Genomic DNA, 27,158 nt, shown 5'->3' on the forward strand with positions numbered 1-27,158 from the left:
TATTGTAACAAAAAGCAAGAATAAGATGGACGCAGTAGTGCAGCAGCTGAGGGATCGCGGGGCTCTGCACCCTACAGCCGATTTCTGCCTGTTAGGGGACCCTAACTGGGCCTGAACTCGCCCTGTAGAGGCTATAAAAAAGGACGGAAGCCCCGCTGAGTATGAAGATGGCGATTAATCCGATAGGTCCAGGAAAAGCTTTCCAGAAATCAGCAGGAGAAAGGCTAGCTTAACTTCAGAGTCTAGCCCAAGCTACAAGCAGCCAAAGCCTAAAAGCACTATTTTATGCTGACTGTAAACAATGTGCTTGGAACTGGGTAAGAACAGTGATTTTCTCTCTTCTACTTGATAATTGATTTTCTGGGGGTGGGGGGGTGGGAAACAGCTGTGAGAAAAAGAAAACATCTTGGGCTACCCACAAAGAGAGAACTATAAACTTTAGGGGAAAAAATTGAGCTTTCTGGATTACAAATACTTATTCAACTGTGACACTAAAGCTGTCTGTAGAGAAAGGAAAACCCTGATTTTTGGCTATCATGGAAAACCAGAGATCTGCAGAAAGAATATACCAAGAAAAAACAAATACTTTCCAGGAGGAGATATATGCTATGTTGCAACTAATTCAAACAACAATGATTTCAAACCACGAGGAAATTAAAAATAACTTTGAAAATATAAATGAATGCATCTCTAATTTAACTTTACAACAAAAAAAACCTCTCTGAAAATAAAAATAGAGAGTGAGTAGATAAAACAGACAACTGATGAACCAGAGAAGAGTGATTTAAATATGGAACCTAACAACAGAAGGAAGTATGACTTAACCCAGGTGAAAAAAAACAGGAAATAACGGACACGGAAAAGATAACTTAAACTTTAAGATCACAAAATAAGTCTGAGGACAAGAAAAAAGATTTGACAAAATGGATTTCAGAGCTACCAGGAGAACTACAAGAACTTAAGAGACAAAAAATTGTAAGAGAAATTAAGAGAAAGGGAAAAAAATCAATCAATATGAAGAGATGAAACTTTCCTATATAAACATCTCACCTGATTTGTCTTTTGTATCTACAACAACATCCACAAGACTATGGGAAGACTCTTTGATTCAGAGAAACATATTGATCAGGAAAGATGTCTGGCAAAATAAAAAAAGGCTAAAGTAAGAATCAAGAAATTAGATGATGGGATCTATCAGAGGGAATATTTGAAATTTATCTGTTTTAATATAGTTAAAGAAATAGATTTTGGATATAAATGAATTTAAGAGGGATGAGCCTCTCAAGTAATATAGTATTTTTCCTTTTTTCCCCCTTTGTGTTTTGTTTTTTGACATGAGAAATGTAAAAATGTTTATATAAAGGAAATGTTTTAGATACTTAAGTGAAATTGATCTTGAGAAAACTTTGAGTGAATAAATTATTTTGATTAGATCTAAAAGATTAGGAAATTGATTTATTTAAATGGAACACTTAGATTAAACATATGCTTGCATATGGTTAAAAAGAAGAGAAAAATTCTGGATATAAATGTACATTATAAGAAGGATATGTATTTTAAGTAGTATACTATCTTCTTATTTCTTTCTTTTCCTTTTTTAAGATATGAGAAATGTAAAAGTGTTGGGATGGCCTATATGAGGAAAAAGACAAATACTTAAGTGTAATGAAAATCTTAACCAGTAAGAATGTTTGTGGGGAAAACAAATTTAAATAAGAATTTTAAACTCTATGATAAGGCAATCAAGATGATTAGTTAGGAAAGAAGTTTTATATCAACGTGGTTATTATTTGCAGAAATATTAGAAAAATGTCTATATTTAGTTATTTATCCAAATAATAAGAATTGTATTAATTCAAGGATGGTAAAAGAGAACATTTTTGGAAGAAGAGAACATCAAGCAAAGCTATTATGCGGACTATAGAATTATAGAAACTAATTGTTATTGTTTTTTTAAATATAAATCCAGACAACAGGGTGTTTGCCAAATATTAAGGTGATTATGTAAAAAAAATGTATTTTTTTTAAAAAAAGAATAAGATGGAATATGATTTCCATTTCCCTAGCAAAAAAAAAATCGCATACCCCCTTCATTCCATATAAAGAAGTCAAGCAAATGCAGCTGAAATTAGCATTCTTTACCTGCGTAGCTGGCAGGTGAACTGCAATCTGGCTAAGAGCTTCCACCAGCGCTGCTTGGTCTGCTTCCTCCAGGGTCTCCCTAGCACTCTGGCACATAGACAGCAAGGCTGAGAGCGCCATGTTCTAGCAACCGTGGAAAGAATTGTAAGAAGGTAGAAATAATCTAGGTGTCTTCCTGCAACAGAACAGCTCCTCCAGAATGGAGTTCTAATGAAATCATCTCCCAAGATTAAACGCCTGCTGCAGTGCTTCTCCATCTCAGCAACTTTTAAAAGTGTCTGGACTTCAAACTGCCTGGGGAATTCCGGAGATAAAAGCCACCCTTCCTAAAGTTGCTAAGATTGAGAAGCATTGGCCTCTAGTACAAGAACTATGAACAAGCCGGCCTGGTCTGATGGGTTCGGGGTTTGGGTTTTAACATGGCTTTTAACTATTGTATTATTTATTTATTTATTATTTTAATCCCATTTATATCCCGCCCTTCTCCGAAGACTCAGGGCGCCTTACAATTTAAGCACAAACCAATGTGCTTAGCAATAGCCTTCATTCCATGTATATGCCTGCTTATTAGGGCTTTCCCCTCCCCCCCAAGCGGCATTATTACACAGTCAGCTTATTGCCCCCAACAATATATATATATATATATCGGGCATTATTATTTAATGTTTTTTTAACTTTTGTATTTTGTATTTTGATATTTATTGCCCTGTACACCGCCCTGAGTCCTTCGGGAGAAGGGCGGTATAAAAATTTAATAAATATAAATATAAACTTAAAAAAGAGGTTTAGAGGCTATAAAAAGCAAAATTAAAGTAAATCAATTAGACTGATTTTTTTGTTGTTGTTGGAATATTCTGTTCTCTAAAAGCAGCAGAAGCTATTTCTGTTTGCTCTGGGGTTGTTTTTTTTTTTTTTTTTGCAACCACAGAGAAAAATAGCTAGCTGCACTCTCTTTTCAAGGGATAAGCTCTGTAATTCAGAAGTCTCCATCCTTCATGCAGATTCACTGTAGTAGATGGTGCTGGATACAGTCAGGCCACTCCTCTTGTAAAGCCAGAAAATACTGTACCCCGTTTATGAAAATATTGGTCCACCTGTCTATGTGTGTAGGCTTCTCAGAAAAGACAGGAGGAACTAAGGAAGACAAAAATAATCCCCCTGAGTTGTTAATTCATAAAAAAGAATCCTTTGAGTCACGCTTTTTCTTACCACTTGTGGAAGTTCATTCAATGACTTTACACTATTCAGCCACTCCTGACATCGCACAAGTCCTGCCCCAAAAAGTTCACGAGCAACCTGCTGCCTCTGCAACGGCAACAGGGCCCGGAGAGAAAGGTGCTGCCACAGTAGTAGGTTTTCAGAATCTTTGGGAGGAAACTTTTGGGTGAATCTTAACTACGGAGAAATAAAAACAAAAGCATCGGATAAGCACTATGTGAAAGTAGAAAAAAAAAACACACAATTCAACAGTTTACTCTTCCATCCAGGATATGACTGGCTACTTTCTTTCAAAGGTTAAAAATCTACCCATGACAATAAGTCTAAAATGTATTTATACTTTTAATGCTAAAAGAAAAGGCTATAAAGCTTCAGTCAGTACTATTAGATGCTCTGAGGGATGCAACTATTCCCAACCTTTGCACAGTGGTTTTCTGACAATCACTTCGATATGAGCCAGCAGTGTGCTGCAGCTGCCAAAAAAGCCAACACAGTGCTAGGCTGCATTAACAGAGGGATAGAATCAAGATCAAGTGAAGTACTAATACCACTTTACAATGCTTTGGAAAGGCCACACCTGGAATACTGCATCCAGTTTTGGCCACCACGATGTAAAAAAGATGTCGAGACTCTAGAAAGGGTACAGAGAAGAGCAACCAAGATGATTAGGGGGCTGGAGGCTAAAACATATAGGGAACGGTTGCTGGAATTGGGTATGTGTAGTTTAACGAAGAGAAGGGTGAGGGGTGACATGATAGCAGTGCTCCAATATCTCAGGGGCTGCCACAAAGAAGAGGGAGTCAAGCTATTCTCCAAAGCGCCTGAAGGCAGAACAAGAAGCAACGGATGGAAACTAATCAAGGAGAGAAGCAACCTAGAACTAAGGAGAAACTTCCTGACAGTTAGAACAATTAACCAGTGGAACAACCTGCCTCCAGAGGTGGTGAATGCTCCAACACTGGAGGCTTTTAAGAAGAGACTGGACAGCCATTTGCCTGAAATGGTATAGGGTTTCCTGCCTGAGCAGGGGGTTGGACTAGATGACCTCCAAGGTCCCTTCCAACTTTATATTATTATTATTATTATTATTATTATTATTATTATTATTATTATTATTATTATTATTATTAAAAGGGGTGGGTGGATCTGCCTAGTTTTCAGCAGAGGGTTTTTGTTTTGTTTTGTGAGAAGCGTTCTGATTTTTAAGCTATGCAAAACCCATTTGGGGACTTATACAATACTTCCATGTGTTGGTTGTCCAAATGATGGGAACTGTGACACTAATTTCAGTAATGACAGGAGCCCTGGGAACTGCACAGAGACTACTGGCTGTTGTCCACCCTGCTCTAAAATATTCTAAATGACACCATGAGTAGCCAACAAAGGGCCCATGATAGAAACATGGAGGCCGCAAAGAGGAACACTGAACACTAGCTGTATTTCTAGCCATCTTAAATATTTCACACCAGGTAGAAAAGTAATTGATAGTCAAATTAAAAGGGAAAGAACAGTCTTTCTTTTTCATTCCCTGTTATAATGAAGCATCAGAAATAAACTGCCCTGCAATAATGAGCAACCATATTTTACCCTTCATTGCAAAGGAACAAAAAACCGATTCACGTTAGCTAGTGAGTGGATATCCACATCGAAGAAAGCTCATTATTTATAAGCTGACCCACATCAGGAGAGACTTGCCTGGTGATCCGGGGCCATCAGAAAGAGCAAACGTCGTAACAGCACCCCTAAGAGAGAGACCTGATAACATTCAGCAGGACAAGCTTTTACCTAAATTTGGACACAAAACAGATGGTTTTTAAATGAAACAATATTTAATCAACTTCCTCTGAAGGTTCAGACTCTGCACCTACGCTCACACTGGCCTAATTTTAGGCAGCAATTAGCCCATCATCATAATTATCTCTTTAACATTTATAGACTCCCAATCAGAAATGCAGAGTGTCTGCCATAAAGACTATCTAGCCTAACTAACCAAAATCCCTTTCATATCAACCACTTCAAATGCATTTATTTTGTTTTGACAAGTAGAAACAAGAATTTCTTCATGTTCAGAAGTTTAACGTCAGAGCAGACAAAAGACAAGAAATGGCTTAGTAAAGGTCCCCTGACAGCTTAAGTAAAAATACCAAATGCATTTAAGAAAAAATGCCTACCAAAGTTAATCACCACTGAGCACTCCAAAAACATTTTATCCAAGTAGCAACATTTCAGGGAAAGAGCCCCCAAAAGAAACACTAGCTTGGCCAGGAAGGCAGCTTTAAATGATTTGAGAGCACTCTTCTTAAATATGTTTCCCAGCGTCACCAAGTGCAGCAATCAGTTTGACTATTTTTTTCTTTACTCCTATTTTTCTAAATTACAAAACCAGCATTTACCACTTTGTATATAAGCAAGTCAGGCAAAGGAGGGGGGAAATTAGCATTTTCCTATATTATAAAATAACGTTTTCCAAAGTATCAAAAACTGTGAAATTAGACCATTGTCAACGCTGCAAACATTGGACGTTTTTGCCTTGACAATATAAGAGGCAGCCTTTCCCTTTAAACTGTTTTGCTTTTGAAAAATGAAGCTGGGGGGGAGGGGAGGAGGAGAATGCTACCCAGGTTGTTTTTTTAATAAGATAATGAATGGCCCGAAATAGAACGGAAGAGAAGCTTTGCATGTTAAACTAATTGGAGAATGTGACTTAAGATGTTTAAATTAAGGGAGGGAATTGTGCTTGATACATATGTTCAGGGGAGGAGAATTCAGTTTTTGGCATCCATCCATGAGTGCCGATGCTTCGTTCTCATTATTATAGACTTTTTGGGGAAAAAACAATGCTTGAATGTTCTTTGAACTGTCTCATTAGTCGGAACCATAACAACCATTTAAACTTCACATTCTTTGCCTGACTTTACTATTTTTGTTCTGTTCAAATTAGCTTTTTATAAGAAAACCAAATGCTGCTTACTACATGTGCTATCATAAATGCATGGTGTGCACACAGGTCTTCTGTTCCATACCTAGAAGAGGAGAAAGACAGCAAGATTAGTATATAAATTCACAACCAGCCAATCACTATTACTCTGGAATGATCTTTCAGTGGGAACATTTGAACTCAAATTGTTATTTAGTTCTAAGCAAGCACATTTTTAGCCTAAATGGAAGAAAATGGAATAACCTTCTTGATTTGCAAATGTAAAAGATAAGTAGATAAGCAGCTCTTGTGTCACTCTTTGTTGTACACCTCACTCTTTTGCACACCTTTGATCTTACCGGACAAGGAAGCACCAGACATCCATGGCTAGGAGAGCCATGATCATATTTGGACCTAGTACGGTTTCCAGCAGAGAGGATTCCTAAACATTAAATAGATAACAGACACAGAGAAACAAAAAGTTGTTTTTTTTAATTGTCATCCCATAGTCAGTAAAGAGAAAAGGTAGACTCCCAGCCAAATAGAATTATAGAAAAATAGTTTTAAGATTTGACTAGCAGCTTTGAGCATATTTTGAAATTATATATAATAATTGTTGCATTAAGAAATCATGATTCTATTTGGGAGAAAGAGTAGACTTCTGGCCATGTATATCACATTATCACCATCAAATAACACAAGGCTACAATATGAAATGTTAGCCTTAGAGCAGATATATTCTGAGTAAGGTGTTAGTGAGATATATAATGAATAATTTACATGGATCAGGAGCAATAGAGAAATAGATGGAGGAAAGAGCAACAATGCACTGAAAAGTTGAAGCTAATAAGAGCTCAATTTTAATAATGATAATATAGTATGTGGCGTGTGCAATTTTTTACTTTTAAATCACAATTATTGATCGTGCTAGTGTAATCCACGTTAGTGAAGCATGATCTATCCAAATCTCCCAAAATAAATGCCTGATTTAAACATTCAAACACTATTCCAAGTTAAGAGTTGCAACATTCCTTACCAGTAAATGGAAATGTGACGCTGAGAGGGATGTTATAAAGGTACACAAGTGGATGCAAACATGGTGGTAAAAGGTGAAAGGGCCCTTAGTTTGCTCCGTCTCTCTCGTTCTTTGCAAGAGGAGAGGGAGGGAGAGCTCACTAGAGCACTGCTGAAGACTGAGCAGAAGGGCTGCAAGCAAGGGCAACCTGTGAAGAAACAGAATAGAAGAGTTCATGCTCCACAAAGATCCTTGGTACTCATCCTCACATATCACTAAAGCAAATAGAGACTGAAGCACATTATTAAACACTAGATTTCTGGAAAAAACAAACTCAAGGATGACACCAATTACATAGGTCAAATATAAGTCAGTATGTCATCCTGAGCATTCTAAACAGATTAATTTAAAACTCAATGTTGAATTTCACTTGCTTCCTTAAAGCCAAATACTACATTTCCTTCACCAAAACAATGTAGTCTGTTTTCATAAAGCAAGTTCAGGATGTAGCAAAGTCTTGGCTTGTCAGCAGAAAATAATCAGGCTCAAATACATCCACCCATGCCAACACAGATTCATGGCAGTAGCAAGAAAGTACCTGGGAATCTCTTCTGGGAGCTGACTTCCTCTGTTCCACAGAGCCTGCACATCCTGGGACTGGGATGGTAACATGTCCATTATAGAAAGAAGAAGCTGAGACTGTGGGAAATGCAGCTCAGGAGACAGAGCTGCAGTTTGGGAAAGGAGACAGCAAATGCATTTTGGTTAAATAAATAACAAAGCAAATACATAATTTTTATTGACTTCTCAAGTTTGACAAGTCTAGCAAATCTACAAAAAACGTACAACGCTAGAAATACTGGAATTTATATCTTGACAGTGCACGGAACTGAAATTTATAAGGGCAATCTAAACTATCTTACTAGGAAACCTATCTTTTAAAAATATTTGCTGTTGGTTTTCCAAAAGTTTAAACTGCGTTTTACTTTATTTCCTGATTTGGTAGTTAAATCTCAGTTATAATTAGCAGTTTGAAGAGTTAGAACCAATCATGATTACTCATGCTTGAGCTATGATGTACCTAAAAAAAAAGCAAAGAAATCAGATGCAGCTGACATATTTCTTACTTTGTTCTTGTATGAAAATCCCATTAGCTACAATAAGAAAATAAAAGAAATTGAATTAAGCAGGTTATGGCTACATTTGATTTGAAAATGCATGCAATACTGTTGCAGTAAGTCTATATTCTACAAGAGATGGGCAAGTAAAAGAGCCTTTATATACACAGTAATATTTCTTTGTGGCAACTTAATACACTGGAGCACAGTCAGGATTTTTAAGCCTACCTGAAGTTTTACTTAACACGACTTCTACAAAAGGCCTAAAGGAAAGTAACGGGAGGACGAGAGAATCCAGTGACGTTAGGAATCCCTTGGCTATTTCATCCTGATGGGCCTCGGAAATCACGACAGCGTGAAGACTCGGTGGAAACTTACTGTTGAAAAAGAATGCAGAATGTCTCCTTGCTGTATGCCTTGTGCAAATCTCATTTGTTACACAGCACTTAACATGCCCTTAACTACTGAGGTATAATATTAAATATTAAAAATTATAACTTTTACGATTCAAAACAGTACAAAGCAGGGCCGTTTAAATTTTTTTTCAAATATCTTATTCCCAAATGATTAGAAGTTCAAAGGTTACATTTAGCACTTCAGAAAGACCTTATAAGATAACCAATGTACTATAAGGCACAAGCTATTGTGAGCTACAGTTTAATCAACACACACGAAAGGGCCTAATTGATGTAAGGTTTAAACATGCTGAGATGAGGAAAACTGAGCGAAGCAAACTGAGGTAGTTCACAAAATCCTATTTACAAAATTGCTAAGTCTTAAAATTGGTGGTTTGCAGAATAAGTTGATCCCCTCTTCTTTGCGGCAGCCCCTCAAATACTGGAATACTGCTATCGTGTCCCCCCTTAGTCCTTCTTTCCTCTAGACTGGTCATACCCAATTCCTGCAACCCTTCTTCATATGTTTTAGTCTCCAGGTCTTTAATCATCTTTGTTGCTTTTGTCTGAACTCTTTTCAGTCTCAACATCTTTTTTCCCAATGTGATGAGCAAAACTGAATGCAGTATTTCAGTTGTGCTTTTACTACTATAAAGCAGTACTAATACTTCATGTGATTTTGATTCTATGCTTCTGATTATGTAACCAAGGATTGTATTAACCTTTTTGATTGCTGCCACACACCTGCTGGCTCATGTTTAAGTGATCATCCACTAGGACTCCAAGCTCCCTCTCGTAGTTATTGTTTTTGAGTCTAATCTGTACTTGTACCTTTGGTTTTTCCTGCCTAGGTGTAAAACCATGCTTTTCTCCACATTAAATTTTATGTTGTTGGATAGGGCCCATTGTTCAAGTCTGTCAAGATCCTTTTGGATCCTGAGCTTGTCTTCTGGGGTGTTGGCTATTCCTGTCAGCTTAGTGTCATCTGCAAATTTGATGAGTTTGATGGCTTTTAAATTAGTTCCAAACTGAAGCCCAAAAAACATGGATAGAAGGAGCATTCTATAGTAAGATTAAATAGTTATTAGCTAGGTTTCATTTACCTGTATATTTGAAGATATGTCTGGTGAAGCTGATAGCAAGAATCTACCAGGAATGAAGTGAACTCCTGTAAAGCAAACAGCGTTAAACAGTGTTAAATACAAATGCCAAAACCTCCAAAACCACCAAGAGGAGATGCTGAGCAACAGTAAACTGGAATCAGAGGCCACGAGTCCAGATAGTGTTGTGCTCTCTCTAGAATCTACAGACTGGGAATGCTCTTTAATCCTCAGCTGTGCTGGCACATGTGATGAGAAACCTATTATGCTAGTAACTAGTACGCTACTTCCTGAGTCATTCAAATTTAGCAAATTTTACCTATAACCCAATCACACTCCAACTCAGCCGTTGCAATGTATGCTGCTAAGAGTCTGGAAAGTACTGCAAAGTTCAGCTGGCTCAAAACATGGTATAGTTAAGTATAAACTAGCACAAGATAGAAGAGTCAAAGGTGAAATATCTGCTCAGGTGACTCGTTGCTTCCCAAGTATTATTTAGAATAGGGGTTGTCAAACTGGCAGCCCACAGGCTGGATGCATCACGCGCAGGCAACTCCGCAGCTCCACAAAGGCAAAAAAGGTCACAATACGTTATGTCACGTGACACGATCGAGTTTGACACCTGTGGGTTAGAATATTAGTGCTAACTTTTAAAAACCCAACTGGCTTAGGGACTGACTAGCTACGGGAACCATTTCTCTAATACAGGGGTGTCAACCTGCCGGCCCGTGGGTTGGACACGTCACCAGGAAACCACACCCACCCCATTGCCGGCAATAGAGAAAAAGCTCCGATACGTCGCGTGACGTCGCGAGTTTGATATGTCTGCTCTAATATATCTAGCTGGATACTGAACTATCCATTTTTTCTCTTAGAGTCCATTTCTCTGGCACAGAGGAGAGGGCCTTGCTCCTGGCACTGCTCCCAGATTGTGGGCTACATTGCCATAGAAGTTATTTTGCTCCCCCATTCTCTTTTGCCAGGGCTTTATTTAATTAATTGATGAATTAATAAGAATTATTTTTTGTACTTTTAATTTGGTTAGCTGCCTTTAGTAGCAAAAGTTAGGATATAAGTCACATGCATAATTACAAATAATACACTGATTTAAAACTATGAATTTTAAATTCACAGTCTTGAGGGTTACACATAGTTCTGCCAAGGCAATGGAGAGACTTGCACATTAAATTAAAGATTCAGAAATCAAATGAAGTTTTCTTTTCTGTAATTGAGCAGCCTGTTGGTGCGTCATTGTCATTGTAGCTTGACAGCATCTCCGATAAATGACAGGACTGCATTCACTCTTGGAGGCCAAATGATATGCAAGCAATCCTGGAAGCATTTTAAAGTGGAGCAATGGGGTTAATAATACACTTGCTAATATAATTTAATGTTACTTAGGTGGTAATGTAATTCAGAATATTTTCATGAAGAAGTGTTTTTGTTGATTTAGAAGTACTACATGGAATACTATTAGTATTCAAATGGAAGATTTAGAGAAAAAGAATAGAATAGGGTTTTAGTAATGAAGTTTGGCCATGTTCATTTGTAGCTTTGGGTAAAAAGTGCACAGTACCACCATAGAGCCTTGGTGGAGCAGTGGGCTAATGCCTCCTTAAGTAACACCAGCTGCCTGCAATTATTGCAGGTTCACGTCCCACCAGGCTCAAGGTTGACTCAGCCTTCCATCATTCCGAGGTAGGTAAAATGAGGACCCAGATTGCTGGGGGCAATAAGCTGACTTTATAATAATGCCGCTTGGGGGGAGGCGAAAGCCCCAATAAGCAGGCATATACATAGAATGAAGGCTATTGCTAAGCACATTTGATTTGTGCTTAGATTGTAAGCCACCCTGAGTCTTCGGAGAAGGGCGGGATATAAATGGGATTAAAATAAAATAAAAATAAAAATTAGTAAGAATGCTAAATAAATATTAATAAAATTGAAGCCAATTACAACTTACCTTGATGTAGTGCATTAGAGAATTGGCAAAGAATCTACACAGTTTTATCGTTCTCTGGAATATTTTATAATCAATAATCTCCTATTCCAAAAAAAAAAAAAAACAGAATATCTGAAATGTACAGCACTAAAAAATGTCCTAGAAAAATTATCTTAAGTTCAAGTTATCTCATTCCCACTCCCCTGGACAAGTCAGTTCAGGTAGGAACTGAGGCAACATTTGGGTCTTCTAATCACTGATGTGCATGATAATGACAATTTAACATGATCAGAAGAAGTGAGGAGAGAAACACTTGATTATGAAATTTGTGGTACAGCTGCTAATATGCCCCTTTTAGTTGTGTAAATTCAATAATCTGATACAAATGCTTAAGAATTTTGAAAATAGCTTTAACAAGATCTTTGCTTCCATTGTATGTCAGGCATTTTATAGCCAATCTGAAAAAAATATATAATTTGTATGCCAGACTATAGCATGCACAATTTATGAAACCGACATTTTTTCCATGAAGTCCCTGATAAACCACTGCTTCATAGCACCAGATTAAGGCTTGGAGCCAAATTAGTTAGGACTTGACACTTTTCCTCCCAAGATATCTGGGAGCATCAGTTTAAGAAAGGTGTGTTATAATCTATTCACCTGGGTTCCAGACAGTTTCATGTGTTCAGCCAGTTGCAAACAAGATTGGAAAGAAAACAAGATGTCCTCACAAAGGCCACTAAAGATATCAGGATGTTTCAAACTGTCCTTTATTAAGGATTTGTGCTTGAGAATCTGCCTGGCAAAGACAAATATTCAACAGTTCTTAACAGTTTTTAATAGTTGGCATCATTCTTTCTAACAATGAACAAGCGTGGATATGGCAACTAGTATATATGGGGAAGATCAGCATCTGTCATTATTGATGCAGAGAACATTAGAGGAGTTGAAAAAAGATCTTAGTTTTTTCTTTCTTCTTCTTCTTGGATTTCTGGCTTACATTTGTGACAAAATGCCCCAGGTTCACAGATTCACGTTGAGTAATCTACCAGATGTTGAATCGACAGTGGTCCTGACTAGAAGAATGCAAGTAGCATTTTCTGATCTTGGTCAAGACTGATCAAACTGTGGCATCCAGAAAGAGGACTCACATTCTACAAATTGGGAGGGCTCAGGTGTGGTTTTCCTCCAAAGTTGATTGTAGCTGCTCTGAGAAATGTCTGCAGTCTTGGAGTTACAACAACCTGCTTGGGGCAAGCTTGACAAAACGGATATACCACACAGTTTTCTTTGGGGGTCATAAGTCAGAACAAATGCTGAGTAAAATTCAAGAACTTATTGTCACAGTTTTGCCGATTTCAAAAAGCATCCCTATAGGCTCTGAAGATTAATCAAATGAGATCACCAGATACCGGATATTCAGAGAATGCTGAATAACTACCCTAAAAGAATGAGCCATGATCTTACCAGCAGTCAGAAGTGAAAGAAGATGTTTCTGCACATAATATTACAAAATGGGTACTGTTCCTGCCCCAAATATGGTATAGGGTCCCCTGCTCAAGCAAGAGGTTGGACTAGACTAGACATGTCAAACTTGTGATGTCACGTGATGTCGCACGACGTATCAGAACTTTTTCCCCATTGCCAGCAATGGGGTGGGTGCGGTTTTGTTGTGATGTGTCCGGCCTGTGGGCCGGCAGTTTGACACCCCTGGACTAGAAGACCTCCAAAGTCCCTACCAACCCTGTTATTCTATATTCTACATCAATAATAAGAACAGTGAAGAAACTTATAATTAGTCAGATGGTCCTGGAAGTCAAATTTAGCTAGGGAAGAGATTTAGAACAGACAAAAGAATGTACTTCTACCCAAAAACTCATGAGTTATCTGTGGAATTAATTCAACACAGGATATGGAGATAGCCATTAAATTATATGGCTTTAAAGGGGTATTAGATACATTCATGGAGGTCTATCAAAGTCTTGAAGACTTAGTAGCCCTCCTGCTTGGGAAAAATCAAGCCTCTGTATACCAGTTGCAGTGAAACAATGAAGAGAGAAGATAGGTCTCCATCTTCTGCTACTGAATACTCCCAACATTCCTCGTGTGCTACTGCAAGATACAGAATGCAGGATGGAAACCCTATCCAATCCCATTTCAAACTTTAGACTGCATAATTAATAAAATTGATAGCTTAAAATTACCTGATTATAAACTTCCATGTGTTTGCGTGAAGTGCATGATCTATGCTGGAAATAGCAGAACAGATCTCCAGCATAGTGTGAATCACTATAGAGGAAATAAATATAAAAGTAAAATGCAAGAAAAAATCAGTATTGAATACAATAGATGGTTATGTTGAATATATAGTCAATGGAGACTTTCTATTACTTTCATGAAATTATCTTTCTTTAACATTAATGTTCACCAAAGAGAAGAGAATTTGGACATTTAGTGCCATGTACTAATAAAGTGAGATCTATTTAAAATTACACACCTGATGCCATAATTCTTATGCTGTCTTCAGTAGCACAGGAATTTACAGACAAAATATCCAATAGTATCATAAACTCTTTTTGCAAACTATAGGTCCCCTTAAACAAAGACTGTAGTAAATCAGAAACCACGTGGAGACACTCTGCATATAAAGATTCACTGCTCTGTAGCAAAACAAAAATTCAAAAATAAAGTTAGATTACTAGATCAGCAGTTGATATGGTCCAAGAAACTTGAAAGCTTCTATTCTTCTTTGTCTATTATGGATCAGCTCCTGCTGGGTCTTTTTTGTCCATAACAGACAAAGAAGAAAACAATAAACAAATCAAAGTTGTCATTCCATACGTTGCAGGAATATTAGAAAAGCTCAGAAGGATTTTCAGCCAACACAACATACGTGCACATGTCAAACCCAAGAATACACTAAGGAGAAGTTTGTCCACCCCAAGGATAAAACACCCAGACACAAATTGAGCAATGTGGTAAATGCAGTACAATGCAGTGAGCCATGTAGAGATCCGTACATTGGGGAAACGAAACAACCACTTCATAAACGCATGGCACAACATAGGAGAATAAACCTATCAGGACAAAATTCAGCAGTCCATCTACATTTAAAAGACAAAGGCCAGTCTTTCAAAGACAGCAAAGTCCACATTTTGGACAGAGAGGACCACTGGTTGGAAAGAGGCGTGAAAGAGACAATCTATGTCAAAACTGAACAGCCCTCTCTCATGGGGGGAGACATCATCCATCTCTACTCTACAACACAGTCCTTTCAGCAAATGTCTATGGAGATTCTCAATCATCCAGGTATGATTGTCCCAAAGGTGCTTTTTTCAGGAGGCAACTGACTTTTTCTTGAAGATGTTTCGCTTCTCATCCAAGAAGCTTCCAGCACTTCTTGGATAAGAAGCAAAACGTCTTCAAAGAAAAAAAATAAGAAAATCCAGTTTCCTCCTGAAAAAAGCACCTTCGGGACAACCATACCTGGATGACTGAGAATCTTGATAGACATTTAGCTATGCACTTTGGGATGAACACCCTTTGAATGGTGCGAGAGTATGAACGGATTTACAGAAAAGACTGCAGACTATCGGATCCATTTGTGCTTCAGTTTGAGATTCAGACAACACAGACTCATCCCCAACAGCCTGCACCTGTCTTTAATAGTGAAGGGACAAAGGGCAGAAAAACACAGCTTGCAGCCAAGAAGGCTTGGCACACATTTGCACTACTCAGGACACAGGTAAACCTCCAAATGGTCCCAATGACTCTCTAAAAGAATGCAAATGATCAGCTGTCTGCAAGCAATATAAACCCTTTCATTCCACTCCATCTACCGTGTTTCCCCAAAAATATGACCTATCCCAGGGGTCAGCAACCTCAAACAGTGAAAGAGCCACTCGGAACCGGTTCCCTCACAAAAGGAAAAACTGGGAGCCGCAAAAAATATGTGCGCATGGACGTACATGCGCAGAACAGGGTTTGACTGAAGAGTAGAGCCAAGGCGAGATATGCACCTACCCTGCATATTTGAGTTGATTGGTTGAACTTTTTTAGTCCCACTTTTTTTTTTTGGACTGCACATGGCAGAGGACCAGGAGCCGCAGGAGACGGCTGAAAGAGCTGCATGCGGCTCCGGAGCCGCGGGTTGCAGACCTGTGACCTATCCCAAAAATAAGCCCTAGCTTGGTTTTTATGTGTGCGCCCAATAGAAGCCCTTCCCTCCAAATAAGCCCTATATAACAGCCTGCACAGCCAGCAGCCTGCCTATTCTGTCACACCGTCTGGTTGTTTTCAATGCTGCCACCATGGAGTGAGGCGAGGCAGGTGGGGGAGGGGGTGGAGTGCACCATGCTCCCTCACCCACTTACCTCAGGCCCTCGCAGCCAGGCCTCCCAGGTCCCAACACCTGCCTCGCCTCATGGCAGTGACACCAACAGCTCCATCCAGCAGAAGCCCACATGGCTACCGGCTCACTTCTGCTTGCGGCAGGAGGCCGCACAGTATGCCAGTCCGGCACCACAAGGCGAGGTAGGTGGGGAGGAGGTGGAGCTGCCCCACGCACCCAGTATCCGCTTACCACAGGGCCTCCCATGCACGTTGGATGGGGCGGGCAGCGACCTCAAGTGCAAGCGGGAGTGCAAGCAGTGGGCTTTGGGCTGTTTGCAGCAGGCAAAGAACGTGGCACCTGAAGCACCTCTTTCTGGACTTTCTCTGGGTGTGGTGCACTGAAGGCAGCGCCCCACTCCTCACTTCCCGAGAAGAACCCGTGGTCAGCCACAAAAAATAAACAACTCTTGGGTCTTACTGCTGGACTTCAAAGAAAGCGAGTGGCCCAGAAGAAGAGGGCCAACGGCCACACGGGCTTCTGTTGGTGCCGCCACTGCGAGGTGAGACAGGTGTTGAGGTGTGGGAGGCCTGGCTGCAGGGGCACTGAGGTAAGCGGGTGGAGGTGTGTAGGACGCTCCACCCCCCTCCCCCACCTGTCTCACCTTGTGGCGGTGGCACTGGCACAACGTGCCGCACGGCTTCCTGCGAGTGGCTGCAAGCAGAAGAAGTGGGCCTCCCGTACATGGAAAAACTAGGACATCCCCTGAAAATAAGACCTAATGCCACTTTTGGAGGCAAAAAAAAATCTAAGACCAAGTCTTATTTTGGAGGAAATACAGTAGTCAGAACTTCTTGGATGAGAAGCGAAATATCTTCAAAGAAAAAACAAGAAAGCCTCCTGGAAAAAAAATAACCCTTTGCGACAGTCCTTTCAGCAGTTCCAAAAAGTCTCCACACCCGTTTACACTACTCAGGTGATCCTGATGACACAGATAAACCTCCAGGTGGCCTCAACGGCTTTCTAAAAGAATGCAAATGACCAGCTGTCTGCAAGGAGTATAAATCCTTCCATTCCCCACCATCCAGTCAGAGCTTGGATGAGAAGTAAAACGTCTTCGAAGAAAAACAAGAAGGTCCAGTTGCCTTGTGAAAAAGCACCCTTGGGATAACTACGACCTGGATGACTGAGAGTCTCCAGACCGTTTTGTATCTGTCAGCTCCTTTTCAAAACAACAACAACAACAACAACAACAACTTTATTGATTAGCCCTTGGGCCATATCATACCGTCACCAAAACTTGATAAAAAAAAATCCAAAATGGAATTTGATAAAATACAATTTAAAATGGAATTAAAATACAATTTTAAGTTGAAATAGTAATAAAATGCAAATTTAAGATATAGATAAAATATGATAACATTATATTTCGGAGTCGCCCTTACAATCTACCCCAATCAGTCCCACGTATGCAGATCTTAACTGGATCATTTTGTTCAAATACTGTGCTACGTTGGATGTTATTTTCAAGTTCTGGCCGGACATAAGGTAAGTTATTTTGATATGGGGATCCCAATGGGTCATTCGTTTGGTATATAGACCAAGATACCTGTCTCTCACCCTCTTATACAGGCAACAGTCAAATAGGATGTGAGCCAGGTCCTCTACCTCTGCCGCTCCGCAAATGCAGAGACGCTCATTGTACGGTATAGCATGAAATCTCCCATATCTGACCATTGTATCAAGCTGTTCGAATCTCGCTCTCGTAAATATCTCTCTAAGATGTTTTGGGAGTTGTAACTTCAACTCCTTTTCAAAACATAGCCTCACTAACCTTGCAGTGTAGAAATGTGTTCTTGATTATATGAAGAACAGAAGAGGGAAGGCTATAGATATGTTCTAAGGGTACCATCTCCTGTCTGCTACAAATGTGTTGCACACAACCTGTTAATACTTCTAACATATGTATCAGGGCCTGAAAGAAAAAATATTATTAATAAAAAGAATCAATAAATGTTGCAAAAAGAATATTGCAGCATAAATATAATGTCTTAAATATTATCAGCTTAACTGTTAAAATTTTGACTTCAAAGAAGAAGAATAACAAAGTAAATACTTCGGACATCAATGTTTTTAATAAGTTTTAAAATATATATCTGCATGTTTAGCCTCTCTACAAAGATCCAGCATTTGATGTATACGAAACAAAGACCAAACTGATTTTGTTTCTTTCTTTGCAAATGGAATGTTTAAACTTGAGAATACGTATAAAAATATTTTTATTAGCTCAGTGGCAGGTTCAACCTACATTAAGTTGACCTTAACAATATAGCTGCCTTGGCAGAAAAGCATTCATCTTGAAAATCCAGCAACTCGAGAGAAAAAAGTAGCAGTTGCAATTAATTGCTTTTTCTCAAATTACATGTCTAAGTTATTAGCAAATTCTTAGACAACCTAAGATCTGCTGGGTTGTCATTTCAAAGATATCTCCTTATCTAAACAGAATAACCAAGGGCAAAACAGTGGTGGGAACCGGAGCAACTTCCAACTTCCTGATGGCTTGACCACAGCCGACTGCCCTCCAGCAGCCAATGGTGGGACTGGTCTACCCCATCTCTGGAAGACAACTAGAGCATGACTGGTCTGCTGAACCTCTGGATGGCAGTATTGCAGCACAAATGTGACAAATTTCAATTCCAGATTCATGGGCCCCAGATTTTGGATGCGTTCTGTAATCTAGCCCATTTGGGATACCTTGGTTCAAAACTTGTTGCCCTATGATGCAGTTTCATTCAGTTAAAGGTTATACACATGGGTTTTAGTAGTTATATAGATTATATTTAGTACCATGTTTCCCCAAAATTAAGACCCAGTCTTATATATTTTTTGCCTCCAAAAGAGGCACTAGGTCTTAATTTCAGAGTCTTACCTTGGGACCACTGCAGCCAGGCCTCCCATGCCCCGACACCTGTCGTGCACTGCTTGACTTCTGCGGCCACTTGCCGCCGCCTGTGGCCAGACGCCATGCGTCGCATTGCGCCATTGCTTCTCCTCCCGGAGGATGCCACATGACGTTTCAGGCCACTGCCGCTGCTCAATTGCTTTGGGCCGCTTCCGCAGCACTTCGGGCCACTTTTGCTGCTTGCGCGGTTCTTTGGGCCGCTTCTGCTGCTTGCGCAGCACTTGGGGCTGCTTCTGTTGCTCACGCGCTTCAGGCCACTTCCACTCCTTGCGCAACAGGAGGACGTTGCATGGCTCTTTGGGCCGTTTTCGCAGCGGAAGCAGCCCGAAGCACTACGCAAGCAGCGGAAGCGGCCCAAAGCGCCATGTGACCTACAGCCGCAAACAACAGAAGCAGCCCGAAGCACTGTGCAAGCAGCGGAAGTGGCCCAAAGCATCATGTGGCGTCCTGCCAGGAGGAGCAGCAATGGAGCAATGCACCACATGGCATCTGGCCACAAGTGGCGGCAAGAGGCCGTAGAAGAAGTCAAGCAGCAGCACGACAGGTGTCGGGGCGTGGGACGCCTGGCTGTGGTGGTCCTACTGGTTAAGGTAAGTGGGTCCGGGGTGCATGGGCAGCTTCACCCCCCTCCACCCCTACCCTAGCTTGATTTTTAGGGGTGTGCCCTAAAGTTTTGGAGTAGAGCTTATATTAGGTCCACCCCAAAAAATCAAGCTAGGGCTTACTGGGTCTAACTTTCGGGAAAACATAGTAATTATATATTGTGGGGGTTACTGAGAAATTGGAAAATTACTCAATATTTTTTTCAGTTTATAAAGATATTTTCAGTAGGTTCTTGTCTTCACAACATGAAAGCAAAATCTAGACCCTGTGGAAGTTTCACTAGGAACTGAACGTTGTCCATTTGTCTGGAATGGTATAGGACAGGGGTGTCAAACTCAATTTCACTGAGGGCTGCCTCAGCATTGTAGTGCCCTCAAGGTGGGGGCAAGGGAGCGTGGCCCATTGGGTGGGCATGGCTATGGTGGTCACAGCAGACTGGGTGGGCATGGCTGGGGTGAGCATGGGCACCTCAATGCTGCTTGTGGGGGGGACACCTATGGGGGTCGGGCAGGGTTGGGGGAGATCCAGGGGGTCTGTGGCAGGTGGGGTGGTGAGCAAGAGGCTTATCCTGTGGGGCGAGGCGAGGCAGGGTGGGGGTGCCATTACGGTAGGGCAAGGCAAAGTGAGGCAGGGGCAGCTGGTGCCTGACACCATTGGCCCCTGCACACAGAGGCCAGCGAGCGCTTGGGGGCCAACGATGTCCATCAGCAGCAACAGCCTGCCGGCCCCTCAACCAGCTCACTCTGGGGCTCCGCAGCCCACTGCAAATACCGGGCCAGCCCTCTAGCAGCAGGCAGAGGCGTGTGATACAGACCGCCAGACGCGCCTACTCCGTCCCATCTATTTTTCCTTGCAGTTGGAGAGGTCACTGCTGGCCATCTTCTCGACCCCCTCGCAGATCTTGCCCTTAGCCCGCACGTGGAGCCTGTTCCCCTTGCGCACCCAACACACCTTGGCCCCGCCTTGCGCTGCCGCCACCAGCAGCTCACACAAGTCCATTAGCCCACTGCCACCGCCTGGCTGCCCAGCACAAAGGAGGCGAAACAGCCAGGTAGCAAGCTCAAGTAGAGGTGGTAAAGCATGCCCAGGGCCAGCAAGCAAAAGGCGACCCCAAGTGGGGAAAGCCGGATCCCCATCCATGCCATGGCCCCCCTGTCCCAGCTAGGATTGTGTGCCTCCCCCCACCATCTCTCCTGGGCCTGGGCAGCCATGATGCCGATGGGGATCCGGCTTTCCCCACTTGGGGTGGCCTTTTGCCTGCTGGCTCTGGGCATGCTCTACCACCTCTACTCGGGCTTCCTAGACAACCGCTTCACCTCCTTTGTGCTGGGTAGGCCTGCAGCTCTGGGCGGCGGCCTAATGGACCTGCATGAGCAGCTGGCGGGTGGTACCAAGGTGCATGAGGGGAATGCGCTCCACTCGCGGGCTAAGGGCAAGACCCTTGAGCGGGCTGAGATGACCAGCGGTGACCTGCTCTCCAATCAAAAAGAGATGGGACAGAGTAGGTGTGTCCAGCGGTCCACATCACATGCCCCCACCCCCGGACTCCGTGTGCTGCCAGTGCTGCCACAGCACTGCTGCTAGAGGGCTGGCCCAGTATTCACAGCGGGCTACACAGCCCCTGCTGCCCGATGCCATCAGCCCGCGTGTGCTCACCGTCTCCTGTGCGCAGGCTTTGGGGTCTGCCAGTCTGGCGGGGGCCAGTTCCTCGCCATCTCCGGGTCATCCCCAGGGGCCAAATATCGGCCCGGATCCAGTCTGAGAGCTTTGTGTTTGGCATGTCTAGTATAGGAGCTCCTGCCATGGGGAGGGGATTGGACTACAAGATCTCCAAGGTCTCTTCCAACCCTATAATTCTGTTTCAAAGCATACAGCATTAATGGTTCCCCTTATATTTTCAGCATGGGTGAGAATAGGCAGAGGCACATCAAATATTAATAAAAATCTGCAAAATACGTTCAACACGTTTCAGTTTTTACTTTACTAAAAAATCAATTACAATTCACAATTGACTCTTACATTTTTTTCCACCCAAAAAGTAATGGGAATAGATACAGATGCCTTTTAAACAGCCACAGACACATTATATGCAACAGGACAAAAACAGCAACTGCTCACACATTTTCAGTGGATTTACTTTTTGTAGTTGGTATAAATTAGCCCCCAAATCTTAAAATTGTAGAAAAAAAAAAGATGTGGACAATTCTTTGAGCTAGATTTACCTGAAGATTGTTCCTCAGTATCATGTTTAACTGTACATTCTTATTTGTTAATCTTTTGGCTTCGTTGGATATTTCATATAATAAAAGGTCAAATAATTCTACGGTCTGTTTGAACAAAAACAATCACAAATTAAAACAATATTAATTGAAAGCAATAAATTAAATACAAACGAAACATGATTTGTTATAAAATGGGATGGCATTTATTACCCTTGTTAGCTTTTAATATATACAAGAGAAATTCAAGGTACGTAGTGGTTATCAGAGTGGGACACGGTGGCTCAGTGGGTTAGGACGCTGAGCTTGTCGATCAGAAGGTCAGCAGTTTGGCGGGTCGAATCCCGAGTGCCGCGTAACAGAGTGAGCGCCTGTTACTCGTCCCAGATTCTGCCAACCTAGCAGTTCGAAAGCACGTAAAAATGCAAGTAGAAAACTAGGGACCACTACGGTGGGAAGGTAACAGTGCTCCGTGCGCCTTTGGCGTCTAGTCATGCTGGCCACATGACCATGGAGACGTCCTCGGACAAGCGCTGGCTCTTCGGCTTTGAAACAGAGATGAGCACCAGCCCCTAGAGTCGGAAACGACTAGCACGCATGTGCGGGGGAACCTTTACCTTTTACCTTTTTAGTGGTTATCAGCCAGGACACTCAAACAAAAAGCCTTCATATAAGCAGACACAGGATTAAGATATCCTATTTAAGTTTTTCCAGATTCTCTAGAAAGAAACTAAAGAGCATGAGCATTAAGGGACAGGAGTCCCAGCTTTTATTTTCTTGCAGTGCAATAGCACAGCACTACAACAGAAGCTCCAAATTTAACAGACAACTTGGCAGAGAATGAGGAGGGCCAAGAGGCCATAGGGGGACAGCTAGCAAAAAGAAAACAAAATTCCAGCTGCATATACATTATTGTAGCCTTTTTAGATTCCAGTCAGTGCTTAGCTAAGTTAAATTTGGTTGATCCCACAACACACTTTTTATATTGTGCTTAGGTATATAGACATTTACATAGTCTTCTTTATTAAAGAAGCATACAGGTAGTCCTCAATCTATGACCATAATGGAGTCTGCCCATTACGGTCGCAAGTGGTGACAACCATTAAGTAAGACAACCTTGCTTAGTGGCCCTCATCTCTTGCTCTGACGCTGAAGTTAAATGAACACATGGGTCTTTTAAGCGAGCATGGGTGGAGGCCGCCCTGGGAGGCCCATACCCAGCTGGGCCCATAAAGGAGGCAGACAAGCAACAAAAAGTTTGCAAAGTCAAAAACAGCCGAGGAGGGGGAGGAACCCAGGTAGATTAGTGCCTAGCACTGCATTCCAATGCCCAAGAGGCTTCTAAACAAGCCTCCATGCTTAGGCAACAAAGGGGCGGGCTGGGCCTCCGCCCCAATTAGGTGGCCCCCTTTCCTGGCCTTGCTAGCTTTTGAAGAAGCCAGCCATCTGTATACACAGGCAAAAGCTTCAGGAAGAGCTTCCCAAAAGCTTTCCCTAGCTTAACCCCCTCCCTACACCAGAAACCCCTTCAATAAAGAAAACAGGGGGAAAAAAGCAAGGAGGGCAGACTCATTGATCTAAATTCAAGATTGTAAGTGGAAATCTATCAACATAGCCAGTAGCTATTAGAGGCAGTTTTTAGTAGTTAATGCATCAGGCTAGAAACAAGGAGACTGTGAGTTGTCATCCTGTCTTAAGCACAAAGCCAGAGGGGTGACCTTGAGCTATTCACTTTCTCTCAGCCCTACAAAGGAGGAAATGGTAAACTGCTTCTGAAAAACCTTGCCAAGAAAACTTCAATAACGTGTCCAGGAAAGCAAGATGGAAAGGTCCATGTGTATGTGCACGCATGCACATACACAGTGGTTATTAATTCACACTTTTCAGCTCATAACATACAATATCATACCTTTGGAAATATTTGGGGGAAAAAAACTTTCTCCAATTCTGAAAGCTTTATGTGAGGTAGAAATCTCTCTGTCAGAATCCTCAAGACATCTGTAAATAAGTACATTTAATAAAATCATAAATCCAAGCTTTATATCCCAGTTAGGAGTCTCAATGTGATGTTTTACAGCTTTTAACCACAAATATGCAAATACTAAACAGATTTTTATCTAAAAGAAAATGATTTATAGGTGACTAAGCCAAAATAATGAGAATGATAAAAGACTGCAATTCTAAGCATCCTGATCCTGCAAAAAAGGCAGCATCTTTTCAGAAATCTGAGAGACTATAGCATGGAGCTTATTGTCTAAGAAATGTAATATTCTTCATGTGTTAAGCAGAGTTCTAGATAAACATTTTATGATGCTTAGAATTTGAAGTTATATTTAGAATTTGTCTTATCCTCATACAGTAAACATAACTAATATATTGCCAGAGAATACTTTTCTGAGGGGTCCTTGGTGCTCTCTGAACTTGGTTTTCCTGCAGATGTTGTATTACCCAAACTAGGCAAAATCATCAGTGACTAATACTGATGAAATTACCTAGTTTGGGTAATGAAACATCTGCAAAAAAATAATCAAGCTTACGAGAACACCAAGGATCCCTCATTTCAACCCTGAGCTACAAATATTCTCCTTTATTGAATACTTTGCTGCCTTCATTTTGAATTCCCATATGGCATCTTTACTGAAAAATCTTCCATTTTCTCTGAAACATGTAACTACGAAGATTTAACAAGGTTGGATAAATACATTTAGATGGTTGACAGGATAATTTAGTTTGTTTGGCTCTAAGCTCTCATATTTAGATGTTCATTTGAGAAATTCTAAATTTCTATAAGCAGGGTGATTCCAGAAAAGGTCTCGCTGACATAAATATAACAATGTCCACACATCAGATGGCGGGTGAGATATACCTCCTGGGAGATACAAAGATGGAAAAGCACCAGCTTTGGTCCGCTTGCCTTGCCCAGATTTTGTGTCATGCTAAAGCTTGGAACCACCAAAATGTTATGGTAAATTGTGGCTGACCTGAGACAATTTATCAGAACCTCCAGACCAGAATGATTTGATCTGGGTTCAAAATAAACCTGTTTTGTGTATATTCATAGTATTTAATAATTACAAATAAAGGAATTAAACATACTTTAAAAGTCTATACAACAACTACTTACCTACATGCTGAATCCCACTGTCAGTTGTCTGATATAAAGAGTACAAATATTAAGAAAAACAGCATACTCATAGCTTAAAATAAAGTTGAGCTTTATCAACATCTGAGGACGCTAATTTAATTCACAGTATATACTAATGGTTCTTTCAACTAAACTACAGTACAATTTAAGCTATATTGGCTACACCAAATGAGATTACTACTTCCAAATAAAAAAGTGTGTTGCTTGGAGAGCATAGGATTTGTATCTCAACACAAAGAACTGAAACTCCAGGATCCTCCAAGCCTAAACAGATATCAATTGTGATTTAGAATCAGACAGAATTTGTCATTGCAACCAACTGAAAAATGAAACTATATGTTTTGTTGGTAGTTTAAATTGTGTAAAAGTATTTGGCTCCTCCAAATTAACAAAAAAACTAGAGCTCTCTAAACTCTACAGTTATGGACATTTCAAACAAATTTGGCAATAATTAATTATATTATCTTAAACTACATTATCAATGTTTTCCTGATTACCCTGATCTGTAAAAATATTCTAGAATATTTGCCTTTTGGCACTTGAGTCAGAAGGTGATATTTAGGATACTTTTTCCCAGTTTAATGTTTTACAAATCAAAATCAGCATTGTGAATTACATTTGAAAGTGGGTGAGAGATCAGTATGATTATAACTGTATAAAGATAGACACACACACACACACACACACACACACACACACACAGAGAGAGAGAGAGAGAGAGAGAGAGAGAGAGAGAGGGGGGCAAACAGAAAGACAATAAAACTGCCATTTTTTTACTGAAAGCACACTGGCACACATTAAAAATGAAATTCTGTTGCTTGCTCTCAAAAGTGTACACATACATAACACACATATAGACATGCTATATAGATACATTTGTATATACCACCCTTATATATAAAACATACAAATATTAATCACTGTCCATCTTGAATACATAGCGGAAAGAAAAAGCTTGAGAGTTCACAAGGTTTTTTCGGAACAAAACTGTGACTGAATCTGGATGTTCTGCTTCATATACCACAAAGCCTCCTCCCAGAAGGCAACAGTTTGTGAAGAGGATGTGTAGTGTCCCAGATAATACTGCGGACCCTGCTCAAGCATCGCTTATATGCTATGTCCTGGATATAAGGGTGTGAACTACCAATAATCTTTTCAGCCGTCCTCACCACTCTCTGCACTGCCTTCCTGTCTGAAGCAGTGATGCTTCCAATCCAGACTGTAATGCAATGACAGGATGCTCTCGATCGTCCCTCTGTAGAAAGTGGTAAGGACAGGGAAAGGAAGATGTACTTTTTTCATGCAACACAGAAAATGCAGGCAGTGTCTTGCTGTTGAGCGACCAAGCCAGCCTACTCGTTAGCTGCACACCCAGAAATTTCATACTGCTAACCATCTCCACAGGTGAATTATTAATGTGCTTTTCTAAAATCAACAATGATCTCTTTAGTTTTTCCAACACTTAAAACTAGGCTGTTTTTATTACACCAATTCACCAAACCCTCTACCTCCTTGAGGTAAGCACCTTGCAGTAAAACAGATGAGATCTGATCTCAGTTGATAAGAATGGGGCTATATTTTCTAACAGTCGCTGTTTCCAAACTATTCCCAGGTGCAACATTTTACGTGTTTGCATTTAACAATTACAGTAACAACCAAACAAAAATGTCAGGCACAAAACAGACAAAGAGACTTCAGTAGTAACTCCAACATTAACGCATTGAAATAAGAACCATGCTCTAATAAAATGTTGCTTCCAAATTCTATTCTGTGGCTAAAAACATTGGTCTCAATAAACACTACTTACTGGTCATGAAATATGTTGCGTGTCTTTTGTTTCTGTCATAATATAGTGAAAATATTGGTTAAAAATAGTTAAATGTTAAAAAGCTTTTAGTATATTTAAGATGTGTGCTTTACAACTAGCTTTATGAAGGACTCCGGAGGATTAAAAATGTACCTATTTGATTTACATGCCCTTCTACTCAAGGCAGCAAACAAAGACAAAAACTAAACAGGAATTTAAAAATCTAAAAATATAAACATGATCAC

General features: G+C 40.7%; 1 protein-coding gene across 2 annotated transcripts in view; it reads right to left on the reverse strand.

The window, feature by feature from the left end:
* Positions 1 to 27,158, reverse strand: part of FIRRM (FIGNL1 interacting regulator of recombination and mitosis) — a 37,558-nt gene extending 10,400 nt beyond the window's left edge. The window contains exons 1-19 of one of the 2 annotated variants that reach the window (XM_083357536.1): positions 26,914 to 27,158; positions 26,276 to 26,361; positions 25,086 to 25,113; positions 23,871 to 23,959; positions 21,965 to 22,069; positions 18,012 to 18,152; positions 14,345 to 14,507; positions 14,052 to 14,136; positions 12,508 to 12,646; positions 11,869 to 11,949; positions 9,909 to 9,973; positions 8,639 to 8,787; positions 7,891 to 8,020; positions 7,314 to 7,500; positions 6,637 to 6,719; positions 6,332 to 6,383; positions 5,056 to 5,145; positions 3,352 to 3,537; positions 2,143 to 2,265 (exon numbers count right to left, since the gene is read on the reverse strand). In XM_083357536.1, the coding sequence (XP_083213662.1) occupies positions 2,143 to 2,265; positions 3,352 to 3,537; positions 5,056 to 5,145; positions 6,332 to 6,383; positions 6,637 to 6,719; positions 7,314 to 7,500; positions 7,891 to 8,020; positions 8,639 to 8,787; positions 9,909 to 9,973; positions 11,869 to 11,949; positions 12,508 to 12,646; positions 14,052 to 14,136; positions 14,345 to 14,507; positions 18,012 to 18,152; positions 21,965 to 22,069; positions 23,871 to 23,959; positions 25,086 to 25,113; positions 26,276 to 26,361; positions 26,914 to 26,920 (1,989 nt within the window). In that variant the 5' untranslated portion in view covers positions 26,921 to 27,158. Of the gene's footprint in view, positions 1 to 2,142; positions 2,266 to 3,351; positions 3,538 to 5,055; positions 5,146 to 6,331; positions 6,384 to 6,636; positions 6,720 to 7,313; positions 7,501 to 7,890; positions 8,021 to 8,419; positions 8,447 to 8,638; positions 8,788 to 9,908; positions 9,974 to 11,868; positions 11,950 to 12,507; positions 12,647 to 14,051; positions 14,137 to 14,344; positions 14,508 to 18,011; positions 18,153 to 21,964; positions 22,070 to 23,870; positions 23,960 to 25,085; positions 25,114 to 26,275; positions 26,362 to 26,913 lie in introns of those variants that run through there. The other variant, XM_083357537.1, reaches the window with a different exon arrangement.

Source organism: Vipera ursinii (assembly GCF_947247035.1).
Source record: "Vipera ursinii genome assembly, chromosome: 3".
Taxonomy (NCBI): domain Eukaryota; kingdom Metazoa; phylum Chordata; class Lepidosauria; order Squamata; family Viperidae; genus Vipera; species Vipera ursinii.